This window comes from Falco punctatus (assembly GCF_963210335.1).
Source record: "Falco punctatus genome assembly, chromosome: 3".
Taxonomy (NCBI): domain Eukaryota; kingdom Metazoa; phylum Chordata; class Aves; order Falconiformes; family Falconidae; genus Falco; species Falco punctatus.
In genome coordinates this window covers 97,872,766-97,897,975 of record NC_137582.1, presented here as the reverse complement: position 1 = coordinate 97,897,975, position 25,210 = coordinate 97,872,766, and the positions used below count along the sequence as shown (strand labels likewise).

The following is a 25,210-nucleotide window of genomic DNA, read 5'->3' as shown; positions in this document are numbered from 1 at the left end:
GTACAATGAGAAGAGGATACACTGCTTAAAAGTTTTATTTATTTAGGTCAGATTCTATCAGAAATAGCAAGATCAAGAGATCTCGGGTAACAAATATGTCCCTTATATATGATACTTGAGATGATTCAGTTATGGTTTCCCTTGCTCTTAGTTCCATTGCTCATTCTTCCTCTTGCATACAACTGCAGCCTATGGCTGTATCTGCATTCTGAATTCCCCAGTTCTAGTAGAATTTAGTTGCAGAAACTAAAAAAGCCTGAGCAATGGGCAAAGGAAATTCTCAAAGATTTACAATTCTACCCACTTCAGACATTCTTCTAGAAGAATGACAACTTCTTCCATTTCCAAATTCTTCTAGCTACCTATCCCTGTCAAAGAGCCATCCTGTTCTACCAGAGCAAGTTTGAAAACTTATTTCAAAGCCTAGTCAGTAATGAAACACTGCAGAAGACCAACATCCTTATTTCAATAAAGCCAAGTCCATTTGTGAGAATGAGGTATGGGATTTATATCAGATAAACAGTAAAGCAAACAAAAAAATATACCATGAGATGGGGGCAAACACCAGAAAAACATTTCAGCCCAAAGGTATTTAAATACAGCTACAATTATAATCATCTACAAGCAGTATTTTTAGGACAATTTTGTAGATGGAACTGGTAGTTACCACCTATGATTTAACATGGTAAGACTGTAGGCAGCAATTAAAGCTCGACATTTTCACTTTCTCTATTCAACATTTATATATACGACAGCACAAGCAGTTTATCTGCTGTTAGCCAGTACCAGAAGTAGGATACAGGACAAGTGGACCTTTAGCTCTGATACAGTACAGTCAATCTTGTGTGCTTACACAATGCTTATTTCATTGAATGCTGTATTTTCTACTTTTATAAAAAAAGAAACAAACAAAACCCCCACAAACAATCCATATTTTGGATTCTCCCAAAAGCACACATCTGAACTTCATGGAAACTTTCAAGGTCCTTTTGGAAGTTTTTCATTCTGATTTTCCCAAGCAGCCATAATATATGTGATTACAGTTACATTGGCTTTATATATTTATATATATATGAAACCTCACATTATTTCCAGAACTACAATTTTTAAAGCAAACTAGATTTCAAGTACTACAAAATTGTAAGCAAATAATTTAAGAGACCTAAAAAAAAATTTCATCATGAGCAGTACAAGACACAAAGCCAGCAGAGAGAACTTCATCTCTAATAACTGAAGGTTTCCACTATTAGGCAAGAGAACGAAGAACATCAGGTAATACCCTTCTTAGGCTAAATACAACTCTTGAAAATACATTAAGCAGTGAGTTTTTCACCCACTGGAAAAAGATACAGAGAAGACTCCTAAGGAAATCTGAAGAGTCAGGGAGGATGCAGCTAGCCAAAATGAAGGTTTCAGCCAGGACAGAGAATCCGACAGCTCAGTCCTGCTCTGCACTGTGGCCCAGCTTTAACTGTCTGCCCTTTCCACGGGATTTGAAATGGAAGGTCTGGTGCAGAGCAATGCACTGGTAGCACTTACTGGAGCTTTTCTTTCCCTTCATTCCAGAAATAAACCACACAACTTGTCATTTTAATTCCAGAGCAGGAAAACTGAACACAATTAGGAGAAAGCACAGACACTTCCTGAGTCTTTTCAGCCAGACAATCAAATCTTGCCATTTCCCGTCTACTAGGAAAGGGCAGCAAACAGTGTCAGTGCAACGACCCTACCCTGATACTAACCACCAACATGCCTCAGCTCCAAATATATTCTATACTTTCCCAGCTCTATCACTGCTTTTGAAGAGCTACAGTAGTAACATACAGCACAATTTTTGCAATTGTTTACATTGCGTCACATTATTTAATGTTTGAATTACACTATTGCTTACATTAGTATTTATTTTTTACACTGCCATTTATCAGCAATGCGATGATGTCTTAAGCAGTCTCAAAATAATATTTCTAGCTAACTTAAAATCTTTCAAATAATGGCAGAAGAGTGCAAAAAACAACGCCCTGAACTTCTGGGTAAGTCTTATATTTACCATAACCTTCTTGTCACACTGACAAAATTGTACTTATCAATAACCTTCTCTAATCTAACATATCCCACAAAAAGACAGTAAACCGACATAATATTTTTTGTCAAAGTGCAAGTATTATTGCAACTATCTGAAGAAAGGACAGAAGACAGGAAATTCTAGGTGTCCATGTATCCGTTGAGAAGTACTTTAAAAGCACTAGGAAATTATCATACTCAATGCTTGTTACAGTAATTGAAATATCAGAAAGTAAACAGGAGAATGAAATTCAGGTAATTCTTATTAGATCATACCTTGTGAGAAACATGATCACATTTCAATTTGTACAATAACTATATTTAATACTTCAAGAATATTAATTGTAGGCCGAGTATCGTCAAATCTGGAAAAGCTGTGAGAAACAAGAGGAACTGTACATTCTGATCCATTCCATCAGCTGCCTATCAAACCCCCCACCTTAAAACCACAGTCAGTAACAATGCCACTTGGCATTTTTCCCAAGCAGCAATACAGAGCATTATTTTTCATTATACTGGCTGTACTAGATCCAGCTAGGATGGAGTTAATTTTCTTCATAGCAGCCCATATGATGCTGTGTCTTGGATTTCTGACCAAAACAGTGTTGGTAACGCACCAGTGTTTTGGATGTTGCTGAACAATGTTTGTACAGTGTCAAGGCCTTCTCTCTTCCCCACAGCAAGAAGGTTATGGGTGAGCATGAAGTTAGGAGGGGACATAGCTGGAGCAGTTGACCACTGCCCAAAGGGATATTTCATACCATGTAACACCATGCTCAAAAATAAAACCTAAGGGTTTGGTCTTCCAGCGTAACCATTGCTTTGAGACTGGCTGGGCGTTGGTCTGCTTGTGAGAGGTTGTAAGTAACTGCTTTTGCATTGCTTGTTTTCCCTCTGTCCTTCAATTATTAAACTACCTTTACCTTGAACCATGAGTTTTCTCATTTTTGTTCTTCTTGTTCTATCCTCTGCCCCCTGGTAGGAGAGTGACCAAGGCTGTGTGGGTGCTTACCTAGTGGCCAGGTGTCCTGGTTTCAGCTGGGATAGAGTTAATTTTCTTTTTAGTAGCTGGTACAACACTGTTTTGGATTTAATACAAGAATAATGGTGGTAACACACTGATGTTTTGTTGTTGCTAAGCAGTGCTTACCCTAAGTCAAGGACTTTTCAGCTTCCCATGCCCTGCAAGCGAGCAGATGCACAAGAAGCTGGGAGAGAGCTAGCTCAAGGGATATACCATAGTTATGCTCAGTATATAAACTGGGGGGAATCGGCCAATCACTGCTTGGGGACTGGCTCAGCACTGATCAGCAGGTGGTGAGCAACTGTATTGTGCATCACACTTTTTCTCCCTTTGGATTTAATTCTCCCCCCCCCCCCCCCCCCATCACAATTGCTGCTGCTGCTGCTGCTGATTATTATTATTATTATTATTTCACTTTATTTCACTTATTAAATTGTTCTTATTGCAACTCACGAGTTTTACCTTTTCCTGATTCTCTTCCCCATCCCACTATGGGGGAGCTGGGGCGGAGTGACCGAGCAGCTATGTGGTACTTAGTTGCCGGCTGGAGTTAAACCATTACACCAGGGTCAACCCAGTAAGCTGGCATTAAAAATTTTTTGTTTAAAATTACTTACACATTTTAAAATACTTGAAGTATGGCATTGTTATTTTTTCTTACCTCTCCAGCTTTTGCACAATCTTTGGCTCCTTTGTGAAGGGCAGCCCAAGCATCTTCATATCTGAAGAGAAGATAGATAAATGACTATTCTTGCAGTGTTCCCCTTACAGAGGAAGAACATTTCATGGAAACCACTGTGCTTATATTTGCAGGGACTACCAGAAACAACAGTTTAAAAAGCTGTACATTTCTTTCTGGTATTTACCTCTACCAAGACAAACATACAGTAAGAAATAATTTCTTTAAAGAAATTATGCATTCCATGTTTTGTTAAAAAACTAGCTTACATCAAGAGCTAAATGGACCAAGCAATGTTTATAAGACTACACATAAAAGCCTTAAGCAGTACTTGAAACCCAATTTCACTAAGAACATGAAAATAATAAACAAGATTGTGATCAGTCCACCCCCAATCCCCCAAGAAAAGAGTTTTGTTTTTTTTAAATAAAGACAAAAAGGACATGTATAATGCAGATAGCTTCTGTTACTCAAAAAAAAACAAAAAAGTGACTAAATACACATGGAATACACTTTCTTTTCATGGCAATAACAGGCATACTGTGTCTATTATAACAGAATGAAATCATATCAAATATGTAAAAGTTATAAAACATCAAATTAAAACCATGGGCTGGGCCTCAGTGCTGGTTCCCTTCATCCTTGTGCATTAGATCATGAACTGAAGCCATCTTTCTAATGTTGCTTTTCCTTCAGGACTTCTCTTTCATTAATATGACATAACTTATGGACTGGGCAAGCTTTAAACATATTTAACATTTGGTAAACATGCCCACTCTACTAACTGCAGAACATCCAAAAAACTATTATTAACACTTTGATTTTCTTCTAATTTTTTTAACCTAATAAAGTTATTTCTGAAATTATAGGGAGCAGACACTAACAAATAAATGCAAGTTCATACCTGCTCAGTAACTCCAGTCCAGCAGAAAACTCTGGCAAACACTGAACAGTTCTATAAAACAAATTGTAAATATACAAATGTTGTTAATGAACAGAAGGCTGTTATAAAAAATGTATGCACACACATCTGTGTTTGACAGATCTGCTGAGCACAGAAATATTCCCTATTGTTCACTTCCACAAACATTTTGTCAAATCTGGTTTAAAATGCATTACACAGTACCTCTTAAAAGAATATTCCAAACCTAGGGTTGGCTTTTTTCTCCTTGTTATTTTATGGCAGCCCATTCTTATATTTTTTTTACTATGTCCATTAAGAACAACTGTTACCAGATAATTTCTCTAGCTGTTAACACATACACAGGCTGAACATTGTTTCTATCCACTGTTTTAAGTTAAAACATTCTGAAAATAAGACTACTACACAAGTTCTTATGTCCATCAATAAAGATATTGCACTTAATATACTCTACATTAAAAATAAATACTAAGCTAAAGAACCTTTGCCAGTTTAATGCTCTAATGATCTCCTACTGGATGCATACATTTTCATTAATAACAGCTTAAAATATAAAGGCAACTTATCCTAAGTTAAAGAAAATTAACAATGCAGCGTTTTGAAGAATGTATTACAGGAAGATTTCAATGTCATCCAAGATTCATCTCTTGGAAGATTTCCAGAATAGACTGTTCTGCACTGTCATCCAAACAATCTGAATGAAAAAAAACCCAACAAATGCCACAAATATAACCTTTTTTCTTTAAACCAAGTGAAAAGTGATAGAATAAGTGAGGTGGGTAGGGACCTCAGGCAGTCTGTAGAACAACTTTCTGTTCAAAGCAGGACCAGGTATGGGATCAGACCAGCCTGCTCTGCTGGTTTGTCCAGCTGCAACTTGAAAACCTCTGAGGGCAGAAACTTCACAGGCCCTGTGAACAACCTGTTCCACTGCTTGACTGTCCCCATGAGGAAAAAGCTTTTCCTCGTTGCCTTTTCCTGCCTGAACACCTCTCATGTCCATCACCTTCTGTGTTGCCACCTCCTTGATAACCTCTTCATTGGTAATGACAGGCTGCCGTTAGGTCTCTCCAAAGTCATCTATTCTCCAGGCTGAACAAGCCCCAGTCTTAGCCTTTCCTCATATGCAGACATTTCCAGTCCCAACCATCTCGGTGGCCCCTCCACTAAACTTGTTCCAGGTTACCAATGCTTTTCTCACACTGGGGGCCCAAACCGGACACAGCAACTAGATGTGGTGTAAGGAGTACTGAGCACAGGGGATAACCACCTCCCTCAATCCTACTGCCTGCGGTCCTGTCCATACAGCTCAGAAAGCTGCTGGCCTTCCTCACTGCCAGGCACATTGCTGGCTCGCATGCAGCTTCCTGTCCGCCAAGAGCCCCAGGGTCTTTTCAGCAAAGCTGCTTCCCAGCTGGCCAGTCAGCCCCAGTCTGTGTGGCTGGGGATATTTTTTCTCAGCGAAGGACTGAGGATTTGTGTCTCTTTAACTTCATTAAGTACTTCCTGGTCCATATAATCCTATGGCTTTTATGGGTTGAGCTCCCCAAATTGATCTTCACCCACTACTAGGTAATCTCTTCCTTGAACCCTTTCACTAAGCACAGAGGACTACGAGACCTTGTTTGTGAGGACTGAAGCAACAATGGCATTTGATATCTCAGCATCTACATTTGCTGTCACTAAATCCTCTACCCCATTCACCAGCAAACGCATGTTTTCTTTGTTCAGCCTTTTATTACCAACGGAGGGTTATAACCTCTTCACATCCTTGACAACTCTTGTAAATGTCAATTCTAGGTGAGCTCTGGCTTTCCTAAGGGTATTCCTGCATGCCAAAGAAGTTATGAAGAGGGTATCAAGAAGTCATCCCTGACACCCTCCAGAACTCCTGTTGACTGCATCCTGCTGTGTTGTCTTTTCACCAGATGACAAGGAAGTTAAAGACGCCCCCAACATCAGTTGTGCTGGTTTCAGCTGGGATACAGTTAAGTCTCTTCTTAGTAGCTGGTGTGAGAACATGGTTTGGATTTGGTGTGAGAACAACATTGATAACATACTGATATTTTTCAGTTGTTGCTAGGTAACGTTTATACAAAGTCAGGGACTTTTCAGTTTCTCAGGCCCTGATAGCAAGAAGGTTGGAGGTGGAGGGGCATGGCAAATTGGGAGGGGACACAGCCAAATCCAAACTAGCCAAAGAGATGTTCCATACCATATGACATCATGCTGTGTATATATATGCTGGGGGAAGGAGAAGGAAGGAAGGGACATTCAGCATTATTGCATTTGTCTTCCCAAGCAAGTGTTACGCATGATGGAGCCCTCCTTTCCTGGAGATGGCTGAATGCCTGTCTGCCAGTGGGAAGTACTGAATTAATTCCTTGTTTGGCTTTGCTTGTGTGCATGGCCCTTGCTTTGCCTATTAAACTGTCTTTACCTCAACCCATGGATTTTCTCACTTTAACTCTTCCAGTCCTCTCCCTCATCCCTCTGTGGGGGTAACAAGCGAGTGGCTGCGTGGGGCTTTGTCACTAGCCAGGGTTAAACCATGACAAATGATTGAGAATTCCTTGAGTTGTTTAGAGAAGACATCATTCACTCCCAGATCAGATGATCAGGAACAAACTCCCATCACAATGCCACCCTTACCGGCCTCTCTGCTCCTCGCCCACAAGCTCTCAGCCATCCTCACAACCAAGCTAAGATACATTTGTCCCAGAACTTCATCAGCAAAAAAGTAACCCCAGCATTCCCCTATTTGTAGTGATTCAATTGGTTCACCCAGTGCTTTGCTCAAAAAGTGATGGATATTTACAGTACACCATCTGAACCAAACCATTATGGACTGGAAACATACAGAGAAGGGAGATGCCTAAAACAGTTTCAGCCAAACCTTCACCCTTTCTTAGTTTAGTTTCTGTGTCTTGTCAATGCAACCAGTCTTCTGCTAAAAAAACCTTTACAACCAAAACATCAAGCTTCAGAACTTAATACAGTTTATTTCAGATGCCTTACTTTTTGTCCAGGGATTGTTTTAAAACTAATTTGTGCCTACATGCTGTGTTTTAGTAAGAACATGCTTCAGACTATAGCATATCTGAGCTTATTTGAAGATGCCACATTCACAGACACCACTTAAAGACATTAAGTAGTCTCCCTACAGTTTACACAGGTTGAAAGAATGAATATACTAAAATGCAAAAGATAAAAAAACCACACCACAATTTTTAAATCTTCCTGAAACAGATAATTGAAGTACTCCATTATACATATATATGTATTTTCCACAATAAAAAGGTTTATATTTCTGTTCTTACACTAAAAAAACTGAATTAGTTTTACTACATGAGAATCACAGATTGTAAACAATTACATTTCAGTGTACTGCAACCTGAATCTTCTATTAAGTACTACAATAATTTTGACTATTCACATAATTTAAATACTCATTTATAAATTGATTGATGGCCATCAGAAATTATTTAGGCCTATCAATGAAGGTTTATTAAACAAAGTATTTCCCCCAATATTATGAGTAAAACTTTTGTCAAAATAAGACTGTAAAATTATATACAAACACTGTTGTAACTGGCACCTATATACGAGCCATGTTAAATTTTGCTTTAACAAGAGCATCCTAGATCAATGCTATACATTAAGAGATTCAGAAGTACCTCTGCCTGCTTTTTTTTGCTTCTCTTGATTTGTCACCCAAAGTCTTCAACCTACAAATAAAACCACAAAACCATTAGACATTTCCAACACCAAAAACAGAGAACAACTTGTTTGAACATGTGTGTTAATTCCAGTCTATTGTAGTTAATCTTGTTTCAGCTAAATTAAATTTCCCCTAATTTTATGGAGACTGTCATGTGAAATGATTTCTACTGACACTGCTTATAAATTATGAGCTTTTTCTACAAGTGGATCAGGCAATTGGGTATAAAAAGTTTAATGGAAGCTATATATGCAAGTCATTCAGCTCTCAACACTGTTTCCTTACCAGACAGGTATTAAAGATCTGCATAGAAATAACAAATCCAATCCTGAAGAACACCCTTTAGAAGATTACCTATGCGCCAAGGAAAAGCATGACAGTCACACAGACACGTGTACCCACTTGTCATAAGTCTCCCAATACAAAACTAGCACAAGCACAACTTTTCTTCTGCCAGCTATCAGAATCTCCAGCAGCATCAACACAATGCACTGCTACTGAGCCTATCTGAGGCTTGTTTCACCTATGGCCAATTTCAAACTGACTGGTATCTTGCTCCTAAGAAACTAAAAGCAAACCAACCAGCCAAAAAAACCCCCAACCAACAACCCACATACACCAGTCAAGCTGGCACTGTAGAGTGAGAACCAAAACCTCCAGCTATTCTGTCCTCAGCCTCTATGCCCTCTGGAGTTCCAGCTGTCCAGGACAGCAAGGGTTACGAAGAAACAAGGGACACAGACACAAGCAAGATGGAAACAAGCTTATGAGTGCCAAAATCCTCCACACATGACACAGAGATACACAATCCTGAGTGATCCAGTGTCTGAGAAACACCCCAATATACAAAAATTCAGGCTGCTTCCAGGGCGAGCCAAATAACTCACCCAGTCTTGACCACCACCAATTTCCAGGAACTCAAAGAAGAAAACTCAAAGCTCTACAGCAAAATAGGTGGTTAAGTTTGAGGAAAGACACGCTAAGGCAGATTTCCATTCCCTGTTACAGAGCTGTTTGTTATAGTCAAGCCATGTAGCAACAACCTCAGCACACTGATGAAGAGCAACACTGTTGCAGAAAGCACTGCGATTTTGCCTTTCTCCCCTGTCATGTTCCCCAGTACGCACCCCAGTCTGTAATAGCAGTGCTCCTCTGCATACAGGGATAGAAGGAATTGCTGGGTCACAACTACCAGTTCTCTTAAGAGAGTATCTGCTAGGCAGTCAGAAGTAAAGGTTGAAGGATTTTTCATTAGACTACACAGTATCAACTTCCTTTCAGCAGTGTTCTCTGTACAAAGTAGAGGTAGTGCAAGCCACATCACTCAAGCTGGCAGAAGTACACAAATCACTGCCTGAGCACAGACAAGCACAGCTCACTCTTCTGTTGTTGGTTTTGTGTTTTGTTTTTTTTTTTTTTTCTTCCTCTCCTCCTGGAAATGATTGCTTGCAGGTAAATGGGTCAAAATTCAGATACCTCACTCAGAGGATACACAGAAGTAGACAGCAGACACAGCTGAGCAAAGAGGAGCTAATTTCTTTGTACATAGAAATAGCTAATAACCCTAAACTGTTTTTTCTTTAGGCCACACAACCCCAGATTTAATCGGTTTTAGCTGTACATAAACATTTCTTTATTTTCTTAGAAGCCCTGGAAAAGTTTCTCCCTTCCTATGTTTCAAGAAATCCAGCTGTTCCACTTTGTGTGGAAATTAACATGTAGTTAACAAGTTGGCCACTTTATTGACACCAGAAATATTTTCTTTGGGCTTTGACCACTTTGAGCTAAAGTCTGAACAGCATAAAACTACTTCTATTACCAGTTTGGTGGGCTAGGAAACAAGAGTAATCCAGAACGCTATGGCATTGAGGTTGGATTGTTTAGGAAGGGAAAGGGACCAAGCAGGACAAGTCATGTTCTGGCTTGAACGCACAGGGACAGTACAGGAAAAACACTGATGCTCTCCACACCCTCTGCTACTATGGTCTGAGATACAGGTTCCCAATGGCAACAAAGATGACATTGCAGATGAAAACAACACTTAAAGACAGGACACTCCAAGAAGGGCCCATTAATGGAACTGCTAAAACACGACAGAAATGATGAAATCAGAGACTGTTCTCAAAACAGAACAAAACATTGCAATACAAGAAAGGAGACAGATTAGAGACTACATAGAAACATACTGACTCCACTGCAGCAATACATGGAGATACAGAGTTAAATGATCATCAGATCCAGAGCATGTTATGACTTTTCTGTTGTCCTCTTTCATCATGTAAAAAACACCTTTTGGAAAAGAACCTTCCCTTGTACTGAGGCATCAAACTCTGAGAGAATTCTAAAAGTAACAGCGAAACACAAAGACTTCAATAAAGCAATGCCTTTGGCTGTATTCTTAAGACATTGTAACATTTAATTACTGTTTGCTAATATGAGACAGACAATGTATAAACAATTTATCTGGTTGATTGGTAGCTTATTCTATCAATTTCTGTGGATCATCATATAGTGATGCAAATAAGTCATTATAAACTATTTATTTTAGTTTTTTAGAGTACACAAACATCCATCACTATACGTAAATATTTACTGTAGGGGTATTATAAGCCAGCCTCAACATTTCCAAAGCCCATGCAGTTTTTTAAAGTAACTGACTACAGCACGATACTCTCCTGCTGGGCGTTATGAGCTGACAGTTTTGCAGCGCAGGCATGACCTTGTGCTCCAGCCATCCAGACTTCAGTAACGCTCGTCTGGACCACCTGCCTGAACTTAAAATACCACAGATACCGGGCCCATCTAATAAAAACCTTGTGAGGCAACGTAGGAAGAATATCTTTCCGTTTTTTAATGCAAGCAAAGGGCTGCTGCGTCCGTTTATCCTGTGCGCCTCCCTCCCCCCCCCCCCCCCCCGCCAAGTGTTTTCTCCCAAGGGAAGAACAGCTTTTCATACGCCGGAGTGCGGCGGTGCTCTTTAAGCGATTACGTGAGTCCATAAAACCTTGAAGGTCAGTTACTTCATAAAACATTCAAGAGCGTTAATTGACCCGATTCATATCTCCCTCACTGGCTCGGCACAGCAGCCTCTTTCTTCCCCCGGCCCGCATCTGCCTCCCGGGCGCCAGGCACCCCCCGCCTCCCCGGGCCGCCGCACCGCGGCCAGGGCTGGCCCGCCGCCATGAGCCGCTCAACCGGGGCGGGAGGGTGGGCGGATGAGACCCCCGGGCCGCGCTCCAGGCAGCGGGGCGGGCGCCAGGGCAGCCGCGGTGACAGGGAAGGGACCGCGGCCGGGGGTCCCGCCTGCGCAATCGCCTCCTCTCCCGCCCGCCGGGCCAGTCCCCGCCCTCACCCAGCCCCCGTTCACCTGCTTCCCCCTCCCCGCCCGGCTGCGGACCCCGCTTCCCCCCCAGCCCCACAAGGCCAGCCCGGGGGCACCACCCACCCGGCGGTGAGGTCCTGCTGGACGCTCAGCAGCCGCTCCCGCAGCGTCTCCAGCATCGTCGCAGCCCTCCCGGCAGCAGCGGGGCGCCCGGCTCCCGCCTCCCCTCAGCGGCGGGCGGGGCGGGCCTGCGGCGGCCAGCCCCCGCCTCGCGTCCAGCGGAAGGCCCGCCCCCTCCCTTCCGGTGGGGGGGCTGGGGGCGGGGCGGGCGGCGTGAGTTGCCTCACACTCTCGCCGAGGGGAGGTCGGTCTCTTGGTTTGGGTTCCCGATGCGCCAGTAACGCCGGGGGGAGGTCGGTCTCTTGGTTTGGGTTCCCGATGCGCCAGTAACGCCGGGTAGAACGGCCTTTAAAGCCCAGGAGGTATCGAGGGTAGATGTTGAGAAGCACTTGGATCCCTTCAGTTGTAGCTAAAGGCTTTTTAAAGATCGCAGTGAGCTCCTTGGCAGGTTGGGGCCCTCGCCTTCAGGGTTTGGCGTTAGCAGTAGTAGCATGGGAGTGAGCTCAGGGAGTCAGGCTTTGCAGCAGTATCTGCAAAGTCTGGAAAGCAAAACCACTGGATCTCACATTGCTCAGTTCTTGGAGTAAAAGATAGATGATAACATCTCAAAAGTCCTTGCAAAGCGCATAGTTGAGCTGTGTTTGTCTGTGTGGCCCACTGTTTTCTTTGGAGACTGCCAGGCTTTTATAGATATTAATGACTCTTGAAAAGAATGGAAAAAAAACCCAGCAACCCAATAATGACTGTTAGTTATTACCAGTAGTCAATAATGCAGTTAAAAGTTTTAATGAAGCTTCTAGGTACTATCTGTTCAAATAATAACTTACAAGTCACTCAGTTAATCTTGAGACAGTTTAAGTGAAATCACCTTTACAGAACAACTGGATGACTGTTTACAGTCACAGGGAGACTCCTACCATGTGTGTTTTCAGTTAGTACTTGAGGAATGTGGACCTATGATTTAGATGAATCTGGGAAATTTTTAACTTTGCATCTCATTGAGACTTTGATTTTTACATAAAGCTGCTGAAATTTCAAAGTCAAAACATTTTATTTGTTAACCAAATCAGCTTTGGTTGATTTAAAAAAAAAAAAAAAAAAGTGGTGCGCACTGAAATTATTTGGTACAAGGAGAATGTATGTAGAGGGGAGCTGGGGTATATGTCATTCAATATTGCAGAAGTATACTCAAGAGTGGTATGAGGTCCATTGAATCAACTGAAAAATTGACACCATAACCACATTCACTCTCTGCTTGTGTGCTTTTTAGAAGAATATAGGACCTATAGGTTGTTTCTGATGTGGCTCATTGAAAACCAGTATTGCTCTTTGGCCTTATTACAAGTTAAAAGCTAAATGCTTGCTAAAAAAATATAAAAATAATTAGGTTGATCTTTCTAAGCATTGAAACGGATGTATCTCACCTTGTCTTGAGGTCACAAATACTGTTTTCATGGTAGACTGCATATGAAGTTCTGTAAAAGAACATAGGACATTTTGACAGTACTTTTCTCTTGCTTGGCTTAGAAACATCTGAAAGTAGACACCTTCCACTTCCCTGAGCAGTTAGCTCTTCAGACTAAGAGGGCTTCGAAGGACTTGAATCAACAATTTTCTTCTGATGTATTCACAGGTATGCATTATGAATGCTGACAAAAGCTGTGCAATCTGGCCTTGGGTAATATATATGTTATGGGAATTGAAGTCTTTAGAAAACAAGGCAGGGGTTTTAACCTTTAATCTTCACCTTTCCTTTGAGAAGACATATGATTTTCTTCTGTGTTACATATTTACAATTTTCTTGTGAATGTTTTTGTCAGCAGTGACTAATAATTCACAGTGAGTAAACACTTTTAGACTCCATTGCTTCCTTTGCAGTTAAAAAGAAACTGTTCAAAGACTGCTGTCTTGTACACTTTCATTGCCATCTCTGTGTAGAATTTGGGAAAAGAAACGCGTTGAGGTGGTGTTAATAGTCACAGTAATCCTAGAAGTACAGGCATGGAAGAGACTTCTAAGAGCACATGCTGTGCTCAAGGGATGTGGTGAATTATAAATAGACTATGCAGAGTTTTGTTTAACTAGTTTTTTGGAACTTAAAATGAAGGAGATTCTTCAAGCTTAAGTTATCAGCTCACATTTTTAGTTTGATCCTTTTTGTTTCTAGAGTAAGCCCAGTTCCTTATTTTTTTCCTTGTAGTCACTTTTCAAACTTCTTGTTGGTCTGACCTGGACATTCCCTGGTTTGTCCAGAAAGTACAGAGCTACAGCATTTCATCACTGAAGGCGAATTACATGGCTTAATTCAGAGCCCCTACATAAGTTAAGTATTTAAACTAATTAATTAATATTAATGTACAATAGCAATTAATTTAGCAAACAGACAACTGTTCATCTGCTTGATCCAATGTAAATTATTACTTTTTCAGGCAGCAAGACAAACTTTTGAGACAGGAACATATCCTTCAGGTGTTAATTCAAAACAGTACCACCTAAAATTCTGTCAGAGCCTTTGGATCAAGTTTTCTAGAGATAAAGTTAATGCTAAATAACTTTAATATCAAGCACCTGTTCTCATTTAGTAATTAAGTAGTTCACGGCTGGTTATTTGATAGTAATTATGACCTGAATTTGAGCCTTCCTAGTTCTTCTGCTTCTCAAGTATTAACACAGGTAAAATCTTATGCGAGTATCCTGTAAGTGGCTAAACTGGTCTCTACAACAAAAGCATAAGCTTTCTATGCTTTGCATGTCTGTAGAGAACAGTGATATAAGTTGGTAGCAATAAATATTTAAAGTAAAAAGCACAGAGATGTATTTGACTGGATAACCGAAGTGGTAAATGAAGATTTCTTTACTGTTCTAGATCAGCAGCCCTTGGAGGCTTAAGTTAGGTTACATTTCTGTAAGAACTTAAGCAGACCAAAGTCACCCCTAGTCCTACCTTTGCATGATTCCACCTTTTCCTAAGCTTTAGTGATGCCAGTTTAGGCTGACATTACGTTAAGACTGCTCTGGGGGATGATACTGCAAAGAGACTAGGCTCATCCCCATTAAGCTCTGCAGTGAAAGACAGGATTAAATACTTCCCCCTTCTGTTGTTCTGATGTGAAACTTAGTTTGTTTAGATGTCTGTCTGCTCTATGGCTTGATCTCTGATTCTGAGTGCACTTGTAGGCTCCAATATGACATTTCTAAACTGACTAGAAATAGTAAAAAAAAAATCTCAGCCCTTCAAAATTTCTCAAGTTTGTGGAATTAGTTTTGTTATCTTCTCCTCAGTCTTGCTGGTGGAAGCTGGTTTGGCCTTCATGTAATTTTTGAATGCTTGAAGTGGAAGTGCTATGTTAGGTATAGCTTAGAAGACATGCTAAAGTCCTGTGAAACTGAATTCTGTTGTCATTAAATAGTAAAAATGTCATTCTTGGACAAGTTTTCAATTTCTTTCAAAATAATGCAGGTGGTACAAAATAACACACAACATCCATTCAGTTCAAGATGGGAACAAAGTTCAGATTTTCTGAGTCAGAACCAAATACCAGCTCCTCTGCTGCTTTTTCAGTCATGAATTCACGTCATGAATTTGAATCCAAGTTCCATTTCTCACATCAAAAAATTGCATGCAATTTTAAATGGTTTAAGGTGCCAGGTGAGGTCACTGCTGGAGACGAGCACCCCTACAACAAAGTTCAGAGACTGAAGATCTAAGCTTGGGAGGACTTCCTGGACCTGTGGTTAGAGGATGTGGCTGGAAGCCACAGGTGAAGTTGGTGAGGGCCGTTAAGTACCCTCAGGGCTCTGACACAAGGCAGGAGATGTTTACTAATTGTTGATCAATGGAGCTCCCTAGAAACAACTTGTGTCAAATGACAGAGTTCTTGCTTTAATCTTGTGACATTATTATCACACATACAGTGGGGTAGGTGGGGAGAATTAAAATACCGGAGGGACGGCTTATGGTTAAACCAACAGCATGATTTAACAATCTCTCTTTATTTTCAGATTTTTGATTGCAAATTCCATAATTTTTTAGGTTAAAAGATTTGTAGAATATGATTAGAAGTTGACTAGTGGACATCATAGCTCTTGGACTCTATACGTAGTTTATTTTCCTAGCTAGCTCTATAGTGATATAAAGCTTAAATGTTGTTAGAAATAGCCAAAATAAACTTTAATTCTAAAGCTCTACTACTTTTAATTGATAAAAGCTAAAAATGAAGATGTGTATTAAGGTCTGATACAGCATTTCTTGCAGAAATTGCATTGCATGCTGATAAGAAAGGTTGGTACCTACTGAAGAGTTTAGTGTGCCCAAAGCGTCAACAGGATCACGTGACATAAGCGGAAACCAAATTTGAGCATTACATCATAAGAATTGTCTGTCATAGTCTCACCTATACTGAGGCCTATTACTATTTCTAGCAGCTTCTAAGAGCTCCCTTCTCCAAATTAACCTTTATAGCTTCCTAGTAAGAGTTAATTTCTGCTCTTACCTGTACTACTAACTTGTTTTTTTAGAAATGTAACAAAGTCTCTGCAGCTGACACAAAGCTCTTAAGTTATATAACTAGAGAATATCCTTTTATCTCAATAAAGCAAGTTAGTTTGAGGATTTTTTTAAATCATTTTTATTTTCTTCTCCTGGAATCTAGCACAAGAAGATATGGACAGTAATCATTGCCAGTCCTAGTGAGAACTGGAAGAATAATTTCTGTCCCACAAGTAAAAATATTCTTAATTTGGTTCATACAAGAACAGCTATGCAACTTAATATTCCAGGTTAATATAAATTAAAAAAACTGGTTTAAATGTTAACGTTTTAATGGACCACCTTTCTGACAGCATGAAAGATATTTATAAATCTGTATTCAATATTTTTCCGTGGAAAATTTGAAGATTGGCTTAGTATAAACTGCAAGTTTGTATGTATAGTACCCTGCACTAAGATAATGATTAAAAAAATAGAATGGAGTTGGAATTAATAAGCCCAGGTAAGTGTTGTAAATGAGACTTGACTGGAGTACAAGATAAAGCATGTTACTTCAGTTTTACTGTTTCTATGAAAGAGACTTTGGAGGGGGGGCTCGCTACAATGGTAGAGATAAATAATGATGAAATTCCCTGGTCCTCATCTCCCACTTCTCTTAGATAGTATCTGATGATTGTAGACGTGATAAATTGCTACCTTTCTGATCTGTAGGGAAAAATTGGGGGTGGGGGGAATTGGTGTCTTAGCAGAGTTAGGAAGTTAAACAGATCCCTTCTGCAGGATCCTCATTGCTGAATCTGATATTGGGAAAGAGACAGGAACACATACCTGGGGGCAGACATTTCCAGGGGAAGCGTGTAGTTATACCTGGCTGGATGTAGTGGGAAAACTGGTCCTGAAAGGAGTGACTGTCTCAATGTGGCTGCTGTTCCTCTCCTGTCCTGAAACCTACCCAGATTCAGTGGGATGACTTTGTATTTTTCTGTATCTTCTGTCATGGTAGTGTTCAGTCACAGAGATGGGAACAATAATTTTGCTGTTACTGCTCAGGTGGCAGTTTCAAGGTGTTTCAAGGTGGCAGAGCTTGAAAACTGCATAGAATGCAGGACATGGGCTCCTGCTGTCTTTCCTTTGTCCTCTTTTATGCCTTCACTTTATTCCTAGTCTTTTATCTTTTTGCCTTTTTTTAAAATAGTCAGCCAAGACCCTCCCATCTTTGGTGCTGCTGTTGTCAGTGAGACAACCAAAGACAAAATGTTGAACCTGCTGCTGCTTGAAAGTCAGATGTAGTACTGCACAGTAAGATCATGTGTTCTGGCTGTTTCTCTGACAGTGAGCTTGGAAATGAAAGTTCAGACTGAAACTATATTTTCTACTCTTACTGAAGTTTTCTGTCCTTTTTATGTGCTTTTGCTAAGAAAGTATCATTGGAATAGATCAGCAATGGCTCCAGACTACTTGAGCTCATTTTATCTTTTCCCAAATTAATTGAATTGACCTTATCTCTGACATTATTTAAATGACCACGAAACAGGATTTTCAGTAACAACTAATAGGAAGGATGCTTCAAAACTGAGGACTTTATTTAAAAAGTTGTAATTTGGATTCTCTCAGTATATTGAAACTTCTGTACAATTAAATTCTTTGAAGTTAATACAACAGCTTCCTAAAAGAAAGCAAGGATGGTAACTTCAGCTACGAATGTAGTTCAAAGTGTGCTGATTTTGAGAAAAGGACAAAATATGTCATGAATTCGCTGCTTCCACTAGAGGGCACAGCTGTGTATAGAAAAACAAGAGAGAGAGAGCTACTAGTATTCATTTCTCTGGAAGTGCATGTGTCTTAAATGAGCAAAATAATACTGATCACGTGTTAAGTACAGTTCATGGCTTATTTCTTCTCCGAAGGACACCTTAAAAACTGCTACGGGTTTGAATGGCATCAAGCTCAATGTGCAGTGGTCACCTTGTATTTGACAGTCACAGTGTTGCTTTCGTAAGCTCCTTTCTCCTGGTTAAGCAGGGTGGGGAGATCCGCGTTACACTGTTTTGCTTGAATTTTTATGGACAATGCAGGTGATCTTCAGAAAAAAAAAGCAGAGATAAGAGCCTTGTGTCCCTGTCTCCTAGCAGAATACTAGGTTACACTACTTCCAGCGACTCTTGCATTGTCACTTCTGTTGAAATGATCTGAAGGAATGCACTTCATAGTAACTGATTTCAAAAGAAGCGATGCTTCTGTGTCTTTGGGAGGGCGATCCCATGATCTTACAAACAGCAGCTGCCTATTTCAGACAGGTTTAGCCTGTTAATTAGAAGACATTTGTGTAGACTGCATAGCTTGTATAACTAATCTTGACACTGTTGTCAAGGAAATAAAAAGAGATGTATTAAGTATGAATGAATGCTGTACAATAATATTTGGAGTAGTATTAAGCATCTGCTATTTTCTGTTGTTCGTGTGTGTAATTTTGCTGGAGTAGGCATTGTATCATATGATTAGATGTTCCTCTAGGCTATAAAGCATAACTGGTTTATTTGAGGAAGAAGTCATGTGTTCTCCTTGTCGTTGCAGTGCTGGAAAATGCTGGTGTGAGTGTAGCTACACTCGGCGGGATGAGGGAGAGTGCTTTAGCAAAGCCTGTATCTTTTGAATGTGTTCCGGGAGGGACACCCCTTTTATTGCTGTTTGCTGTGTCAGCACTAGGAGGCTCTACTGGTGTCTCTGTGCTGGTGTAAGTGAAGCAACAGAAACGTTGTTCACAGAGAAGGGACTGCAAAAATGCGAGGAAACTGCTGCGAGTGGATGGGATGTGTCATGAAGCACAAGGGGGTTTTAGTCGAATAAGATACACATTTCCCCAGCGCTTACTGTTCTATTTAAGTTCTTGTGTATTACTTCCAATTTTCTATTAACGTGACCAATTTCTGCTCCCCTGGATGTCAGAAGCATGGTTTGAGGGAAGTGGAATGGGGCCCAGAGTGAGATTCTTGAAGGACAAGCATACTATGTGTCAGTTTTATTGATCAGAGGCAATTAGCTCAGCCAAACCCAATTAGGACACAGTTTTAGTTTTTTACACGCAGACATTAATCGCTCATTATCCAAGTGAACTCTAAAGGGAATTACTACAGGCTGACAGAATAAAATGGCTGTTCCTTTGCTGTTAATGGAGGAGTTTTCTAGATTTTTATTTGGTACTAAACTGCTAATTTCACTGGCTTCCTCTTACATTATATCCGCTTTTGTTTTTTGGATTTTTTTTCCATTAACAAGATCTTAATCATCTGTCATTCTGGCCTTTCTGGTGACAAGTATCATCCTGTGAGTGAATTTAATTACTTTTTTTTAATACCGTTAACTCCTCCCCTTGTTTTCTGCTCTTGCTTAAGGCGATTTTTGTTGAAGCCTTCTGGCTGACTGCCTAGCATTTGGCTAATAACTCTGTGCAATTGTCAACTTCATACTGTTTCAGCATTTGAAATGGAATTCTCTTTCCTCAGTTTATATGGGTCTGCCGTTTACTAGTCCATTATGCACAGAATCTAATCCATTTATGCCGTAAGTAGCTTGGAGACAGAGCTTTTTTTTTGTTGGTCATCACATTATGTTTTATTTATTGAGCATAATTCAGTTTGATTGAAATGAAATAGTCATAATGGTTCGTGTGCTGCTGCAGAACTTTCTTATCACAGTGCTTTTTGTCAATTTTATTTATTTTGTCTATTTACAGTTGTTGTGACAACGTAGAGTTGCTTTACTGGCTACAGCAGAAGTACCTCATCCTCCTGGAAAGCACTCCATATTTCAAATTACATAGCTTCAGGGTGGACACAAGAATTGCATAGGCGAGTTTTGATTTGAAGTGTAGTCTGCTTGCTCTCAATTTTATTTTATTTTTTTAGGTATACTTTTCATTTTGAAAGCAGCTGTCATTGCTGGACATTGCATAGACAAGTGCTGTTCATATGAAAAACACTTGAGACAGAGAGGCCAAATGCTTGTATTTAGGTGCCTGCAGTTACAGAACTAGCTTTTGAAGTCAATAAAAGTGGGATGTGCCCATTCTGCCACATCTGAAAATAAAGCACTTCAGTGCCCAATTTAAGGCACTATGTTTGATCATTCTGGCCTGTATATCCATGTACACAAAATGGAAAAACTGAATTGGACTTGTTTGTTGATGATACACTGCTGTGAGAGATAGTATTGACTTCTATAGGAGGTCTTCATGGGCTGGTGTCCTCATTTCAGCTGGGATGGAGTTGATTTTCTTCTTAGTAGCTGGTGCAGTGCTGTGTTTTGGCTTTGGTGTGAGAATAATGTTGATAGCACACTGATGTTTTTAGTTGTTACCAGGTAATGTTTATACTAAGTCAAAGACTTTTCAGTTTCTTGGGCCCTGCCAGCAAGAGGACTGGAGAGGCACAAGGAGTTGGGAGGGGACACAGCCAGGACAGCTGACCTGAAGCAGCCAAGGAGGTATTCCATACCACGGGACATCATGCTGGGTATATAAACTGGGGGGGTTGGCCAGGCTGTGCCGATCGTTGCTCAGGGACCGGCTGGGCACCAGTCAGCAGGTGGTGAGCAATTGTATTGTGCCTCACTTGTTTTCTTTTTTCCTTTCCCTTTGGATTTCATTCCTCTCCTTCTCTCCCTTCTTTTCATTTTAACTGTTATTGTCATTATTATTATTATTGATTTTTCATTTTTATTTTATTTCAATTATTTAATTGTTCTTATCTCAACCCTCGAGTTTTACATTCCTTTCCGATTCTCATCCCCATCCCTTTGGGTGAGGAGGGAGTGAGCGAGTGGCTGCGTGGCACTTAATAACCGGCTGGGGTTAAACCACAACAGCTGGACTTTGCAGGAATGAGAGAGTGAGGTTAATGTTGTTCAGACCAAACCTCTGACATAGGATGCATGGGAGGCTTAAAGACGCTTCAGCAAAATGAGTATATTAAACTGAGAGAGAGAAAATACATTGCCGTTAGAGATGCATCTGAAATCTTGCCTTTTCCCAGTAGCAGAGATAAAAAACATTTGTGGCAGAGTAAGGGAACTAGGTAAGGCTTGAAAATATTATTTTTGTTCTCAGAACAGTATAAATGTTATTCAGAACCAGAAAACTTTCCTCTAAGATAGTCCCAAGCTTTCAAAATATTATGCATCATTTCTACTGGGAAAAGACAATAAAAGTAAACCTAGACAGAGTGTTTACAGCATTCCCTTACAACAAGGAATTTTACTTCTTTCAGAAATTATGTAAGTTCTTTCAGAGCAGTGTATCAAATATTACTTCAGTAATTCATGTATTCAACTTTTAACCCCCCAATCTTACATACATGTTTACATAACAGTAATATCCATGTCTAGTAGCCAAATATCCACTTGTTTTCATAGAGCAGTTCCATGGCATTTTTGCAGCGTGTCTCCAACAGCGGTGTGATAACCTAAGAGTTTCAGCATGGTTTTATTGTTTAGATTCATTCTGGACTGCAGCAGTATGGTAGGGAGATACAAGGACTATGAACTGCTCTCAGGTTTTAAACTAGAAACTTGTTTCAATCCAAAGATATGTACTCAAGGTCTGGCTTTACAAGTCCTTAGAGTCCTTTGCTCTTCCATCTCTGAAGCTCTGTTAGCTTCAAAAAATATCAAGGTTTTATTTATTTGCTTAGGTATATCCTACAACTAGCAGCTTCAACTAGGAAATTATTTTTACTGAGTAAGCAACAGACAGATTTGAACACTGGTGTTTGTATTAGCACTGTCTGTACATGGCAGTAATATTAAAGACTTTACTCACATCTGCCTTGATGTTGCAAAGTCACCCTGTGTGTTAAAAAAGTATGTTGAACAGGAACAAAATACATTTTATGAATGTAATTTCATGTGATGGGTCCTGGTGGACACCAAGTTGACCACAAACCAGCAATGTGCCCTTGTGGCAACAAAGGCTGATGGTGTCCTGGGCTGCATACAGAGGAACATTGCCAGCAGGTCGAAGGGGGTGATCGTTGCTTCCCCTCTGCTGGGCACTGGCGAGGCCACACCTGGAATGCTGTGTCCACTTCTGGGCTCCCCAGTAAAAGAGAGATATATGGATGTACTGGAGAGAGTCTGGTGAAGGGCCACAAAGATGATTACGGGACTGGAGCGTCTCTCCTATGAAGAAAGGCTGAGAGAGCTGGGACTGTTTCATCTAGAGAAGACAAGGCTCAAGGAGGATCTTATCCATGTATTTAAATACCTGAAAGGAGGACGTAAAGAAGACAGAGCCAGGCTCTCCTCAGTGGTGCCCAGTGACAGGACCAGAGGCAACGGGCACAAACTAGAACACAGGAGGTTCCCTCTGAACATCAGGAAGCACTTCACTGTGAGGGTGACTGAGCGCTGCCACAGGCTGCCGAGGAAGTTGTGGAATCTCCCTCCCTGGAGACAGTCAAAAGACACATGGACTGGTCCAAGGCATCTTGCTTTAGATGGTCCTGCTAGAGCAGGGGAGTTGGACCAGATGACCTCCAGAGGTCCCTGCCGACTTCAACCATGAAGCCTTTTTGGGCTTCGGTGATGCCTGTACTTCCTTTTTACTCATATGTACAACATTTGATGTCACCTGTACGTGAAGACACAAATCTTTGAAAGTAGAGGTTGTCCCAGATTTTATGTGGAAGACTGAGCTAAAATGGTAATTCTTTGATTCTTACTGTAATCCCTTTACTGTATTGCTTTAATCAGGCAGTGCTGTTTTTTTGCTTCCACTAAATCATCAGTCTCTAGGAGTAATTCAGTAATTTCAAATTAGCTCATTTGATACTGCGGGTTCTGAAAATGCTTGCTGAATATCAGTAAATGAAGACTCAAATACGTACAAACATAAAAGATTTTAAATATTCAGCAATTACTGATGGAATTGTTGTATAACTAGAAATCAGATCTTGTCAAGGTTCTCATCCTTAAATATTCATGTTAGTCTGAAGGTTTTTTTCAGCCTGAGATTCCATGCTTCTTTTTTCTGTGAAGAGCCTAAGTACGACTAAGAAAAAAATAGTGTAATATACATCATATTTTATACATGTAGGTATACATGTGTGTGCATGTATAAATTAATGTCGTGACTTTAATACTTTAATTTTTGCAGCAGAAGAAGAAAATCTTAGCCGTCTAATTTATACTAGACACTTCTATTTTTTACAAAAGTTATTTGATTATAAATAGACCATTCTGTGTCTTACAATTGACAGATAGGCTGAAGAACAGACATTGGGTGATGAAAAACAATCCAGCTTTATTTACTAAAATCTAGTGATTCTATTAAGTTCATATTAATTGAGTTTACATACACATATTGATGATGCCGTTAGTCCATTCTGTTATTACCAGAATAAGAATGCATCACCTACTCCATTCATTCTCCTGTTTGAAAATCCTTTTAAACAGTTCTCACTTTGTATTTCCTTCCTAAAGCAGAACAAATTGCTTTTCATTCCATTCACAAATGAAACATGAGCTCTTTGCCCTCCAGTAAAATGCATCTTATTATAAAAAAATGGTCACTTAAAGAAATACAGACTAAAAGTCGGGATTCACTTGTGTTAAAGTATATATACATCTTCTGTATAAGAGATTCATGCATTCCTTTATTCAAGGCAAACCCTATAGTTTTAAGATACCAAAGTTGTTCTGTGAAGAGTGGAACTAATTTTTTTAAATTACTTTTGATTTTATTTTAAATTTAAGTTTTTTAAATTATTTTTTTCTCCCACATTCTTCAGTCCTTCCCATCCCAAGTACTTCTTCCAACTCCTTCCCATGTCTTTTGCCAGTTTGGCTGAGAATATGGCAACATATGCTGTTGCTGAAATGAGCGTGTGCTGATTGCCTGTTCATTATATCCATGGTGACTGGCCAACTGGCTGAACTGCAGCTGGCTTTTCCTTAGTGGTAGCACTGATTTTGATCCATCCCTAGGAAACAGTTTTCACAAAATGTATAGGAATTTACTGTCTCTGAGAACTGTATATGAAGTCTTAAATGCTCAATGGACTCACAGGTTTAGGAAGGAGAGGCCTGGCAGTACAGTCGCATGTCTTCCTTCCTTGGGAAAACAGGTTCAAAGTTATTGTCATATTATACTCGCATCTCAGAAAAAAAGAATCTCAAAGTCCATCAAAATTAATAAAATTATCAGAACTACTAGATCTAACTAAAATTACTCTGGGCAACAGCATGACTTTTAATTTTGTAGTGTCATTAGAGGGAGAACTATTTGCAAAGTTTTGATGCCTACTGAAGTTAGTGAGGTTACGTAAGTGTAACTTAATGGAACATGGTTTTAGAATACTCTTGTACTGTCTTTTCCAGAGCAAGTGAAAGATAAATCCTGATGCAGCAAAGCAAAATACTGAAATTATAAAACAAAAGCTGTATCTCCCAAGAATTTTTGAAGTTGCATGAGGTTAAAAGCATAGGTGATGTATGGCCAGATCCACTGATACACAGGCACAAGTCAGATTCTCCCATTTTTCTTAACAAAACTCTTCTCGTTAAGGAACCCATTTAAACCTGAAATGTCAAAGCAGTACGCACCATTTTTGTCTAAGGCCAGCTTGCATCTAGAGTGCCTTTGTGTCCGTAAGGCATTATTAGTATTTTTCTAATACAGTATCTGTGTTACATGATTTCAAGGCACTACATTCCAGACATTGCAGAAGGAATGCTTGCTGATTCAGTGACCTGGAAGTCTGAAACTCACAGTCTTCAGACAGGGAAGTCCTCCTCATCTTCCCTGGAGCAGGGGAGCCATCTAGCAGAAATTTGTCAGCCTGCAGGATCCTGACAGGTGAACAAGTTTCCTGCTGAG

General features: G+C 40.1%; 2 protein-coding genes across 4 annotated transcripts in view; one reads left to right on the top strand and one right to left on the bottom strand.

Annotated features, from left to right (window-relative positions):
• The window catches only part of DTNBP1 (dystrobrevin binding protein 1), a 73,754-nt gene extending 61,743 nt beyond the window's left edge, over positions 1 to 12,011 (bottom strand). Inside the window, exons 1-4 of one of the 2 annotated variants that reach the window (XM_080381726.1) lie at positions 11,853 to 12,011; positions 8,364 to 8,414; positions 4,669 to 4,719; positions 3,747 to 3,807 (exon numbers count right to left, since the gene is read on the bottom strand). In XM_080381726.1, coding sequence (XP_080237852.1) covers positions 3,747 to 3,807; positions 4,669 to 4,719; positions 8,364 to 8,414; positions 11,853 to 11,908 — 219 coding nt within the window. In that variant the 5' untranslated portion in view covers positions 11,909 to 12,011. The remainder of the gene's footprint in view (positions 1 to 3,746; positions 3,808 to 4,668; positions 4,720 to 8,363; positions 8,415 to 11,852) is intronic. The other variant, XM_080381725.1, reaches the window with a different exon arrangement.
• A 125-nt stretch (positions 12,012 to 12,136) lies between these two features.
• The window catches only part of LOC308061563 (uncharacterized protein), a 161,123-nt gene continuing 148,049 nt past the window's right edge, over positions 12,137 to 25,210 (top strand). For both annotated transcript variants that reach the window (XM_080381729.1, XM_080381730.1), the window contains exon 1: positions 12,137 to 25,210. This exon is cut by the window's right edge. The gene's annotated coding sequence lies outside the window, so the exon portion shown is untranslated.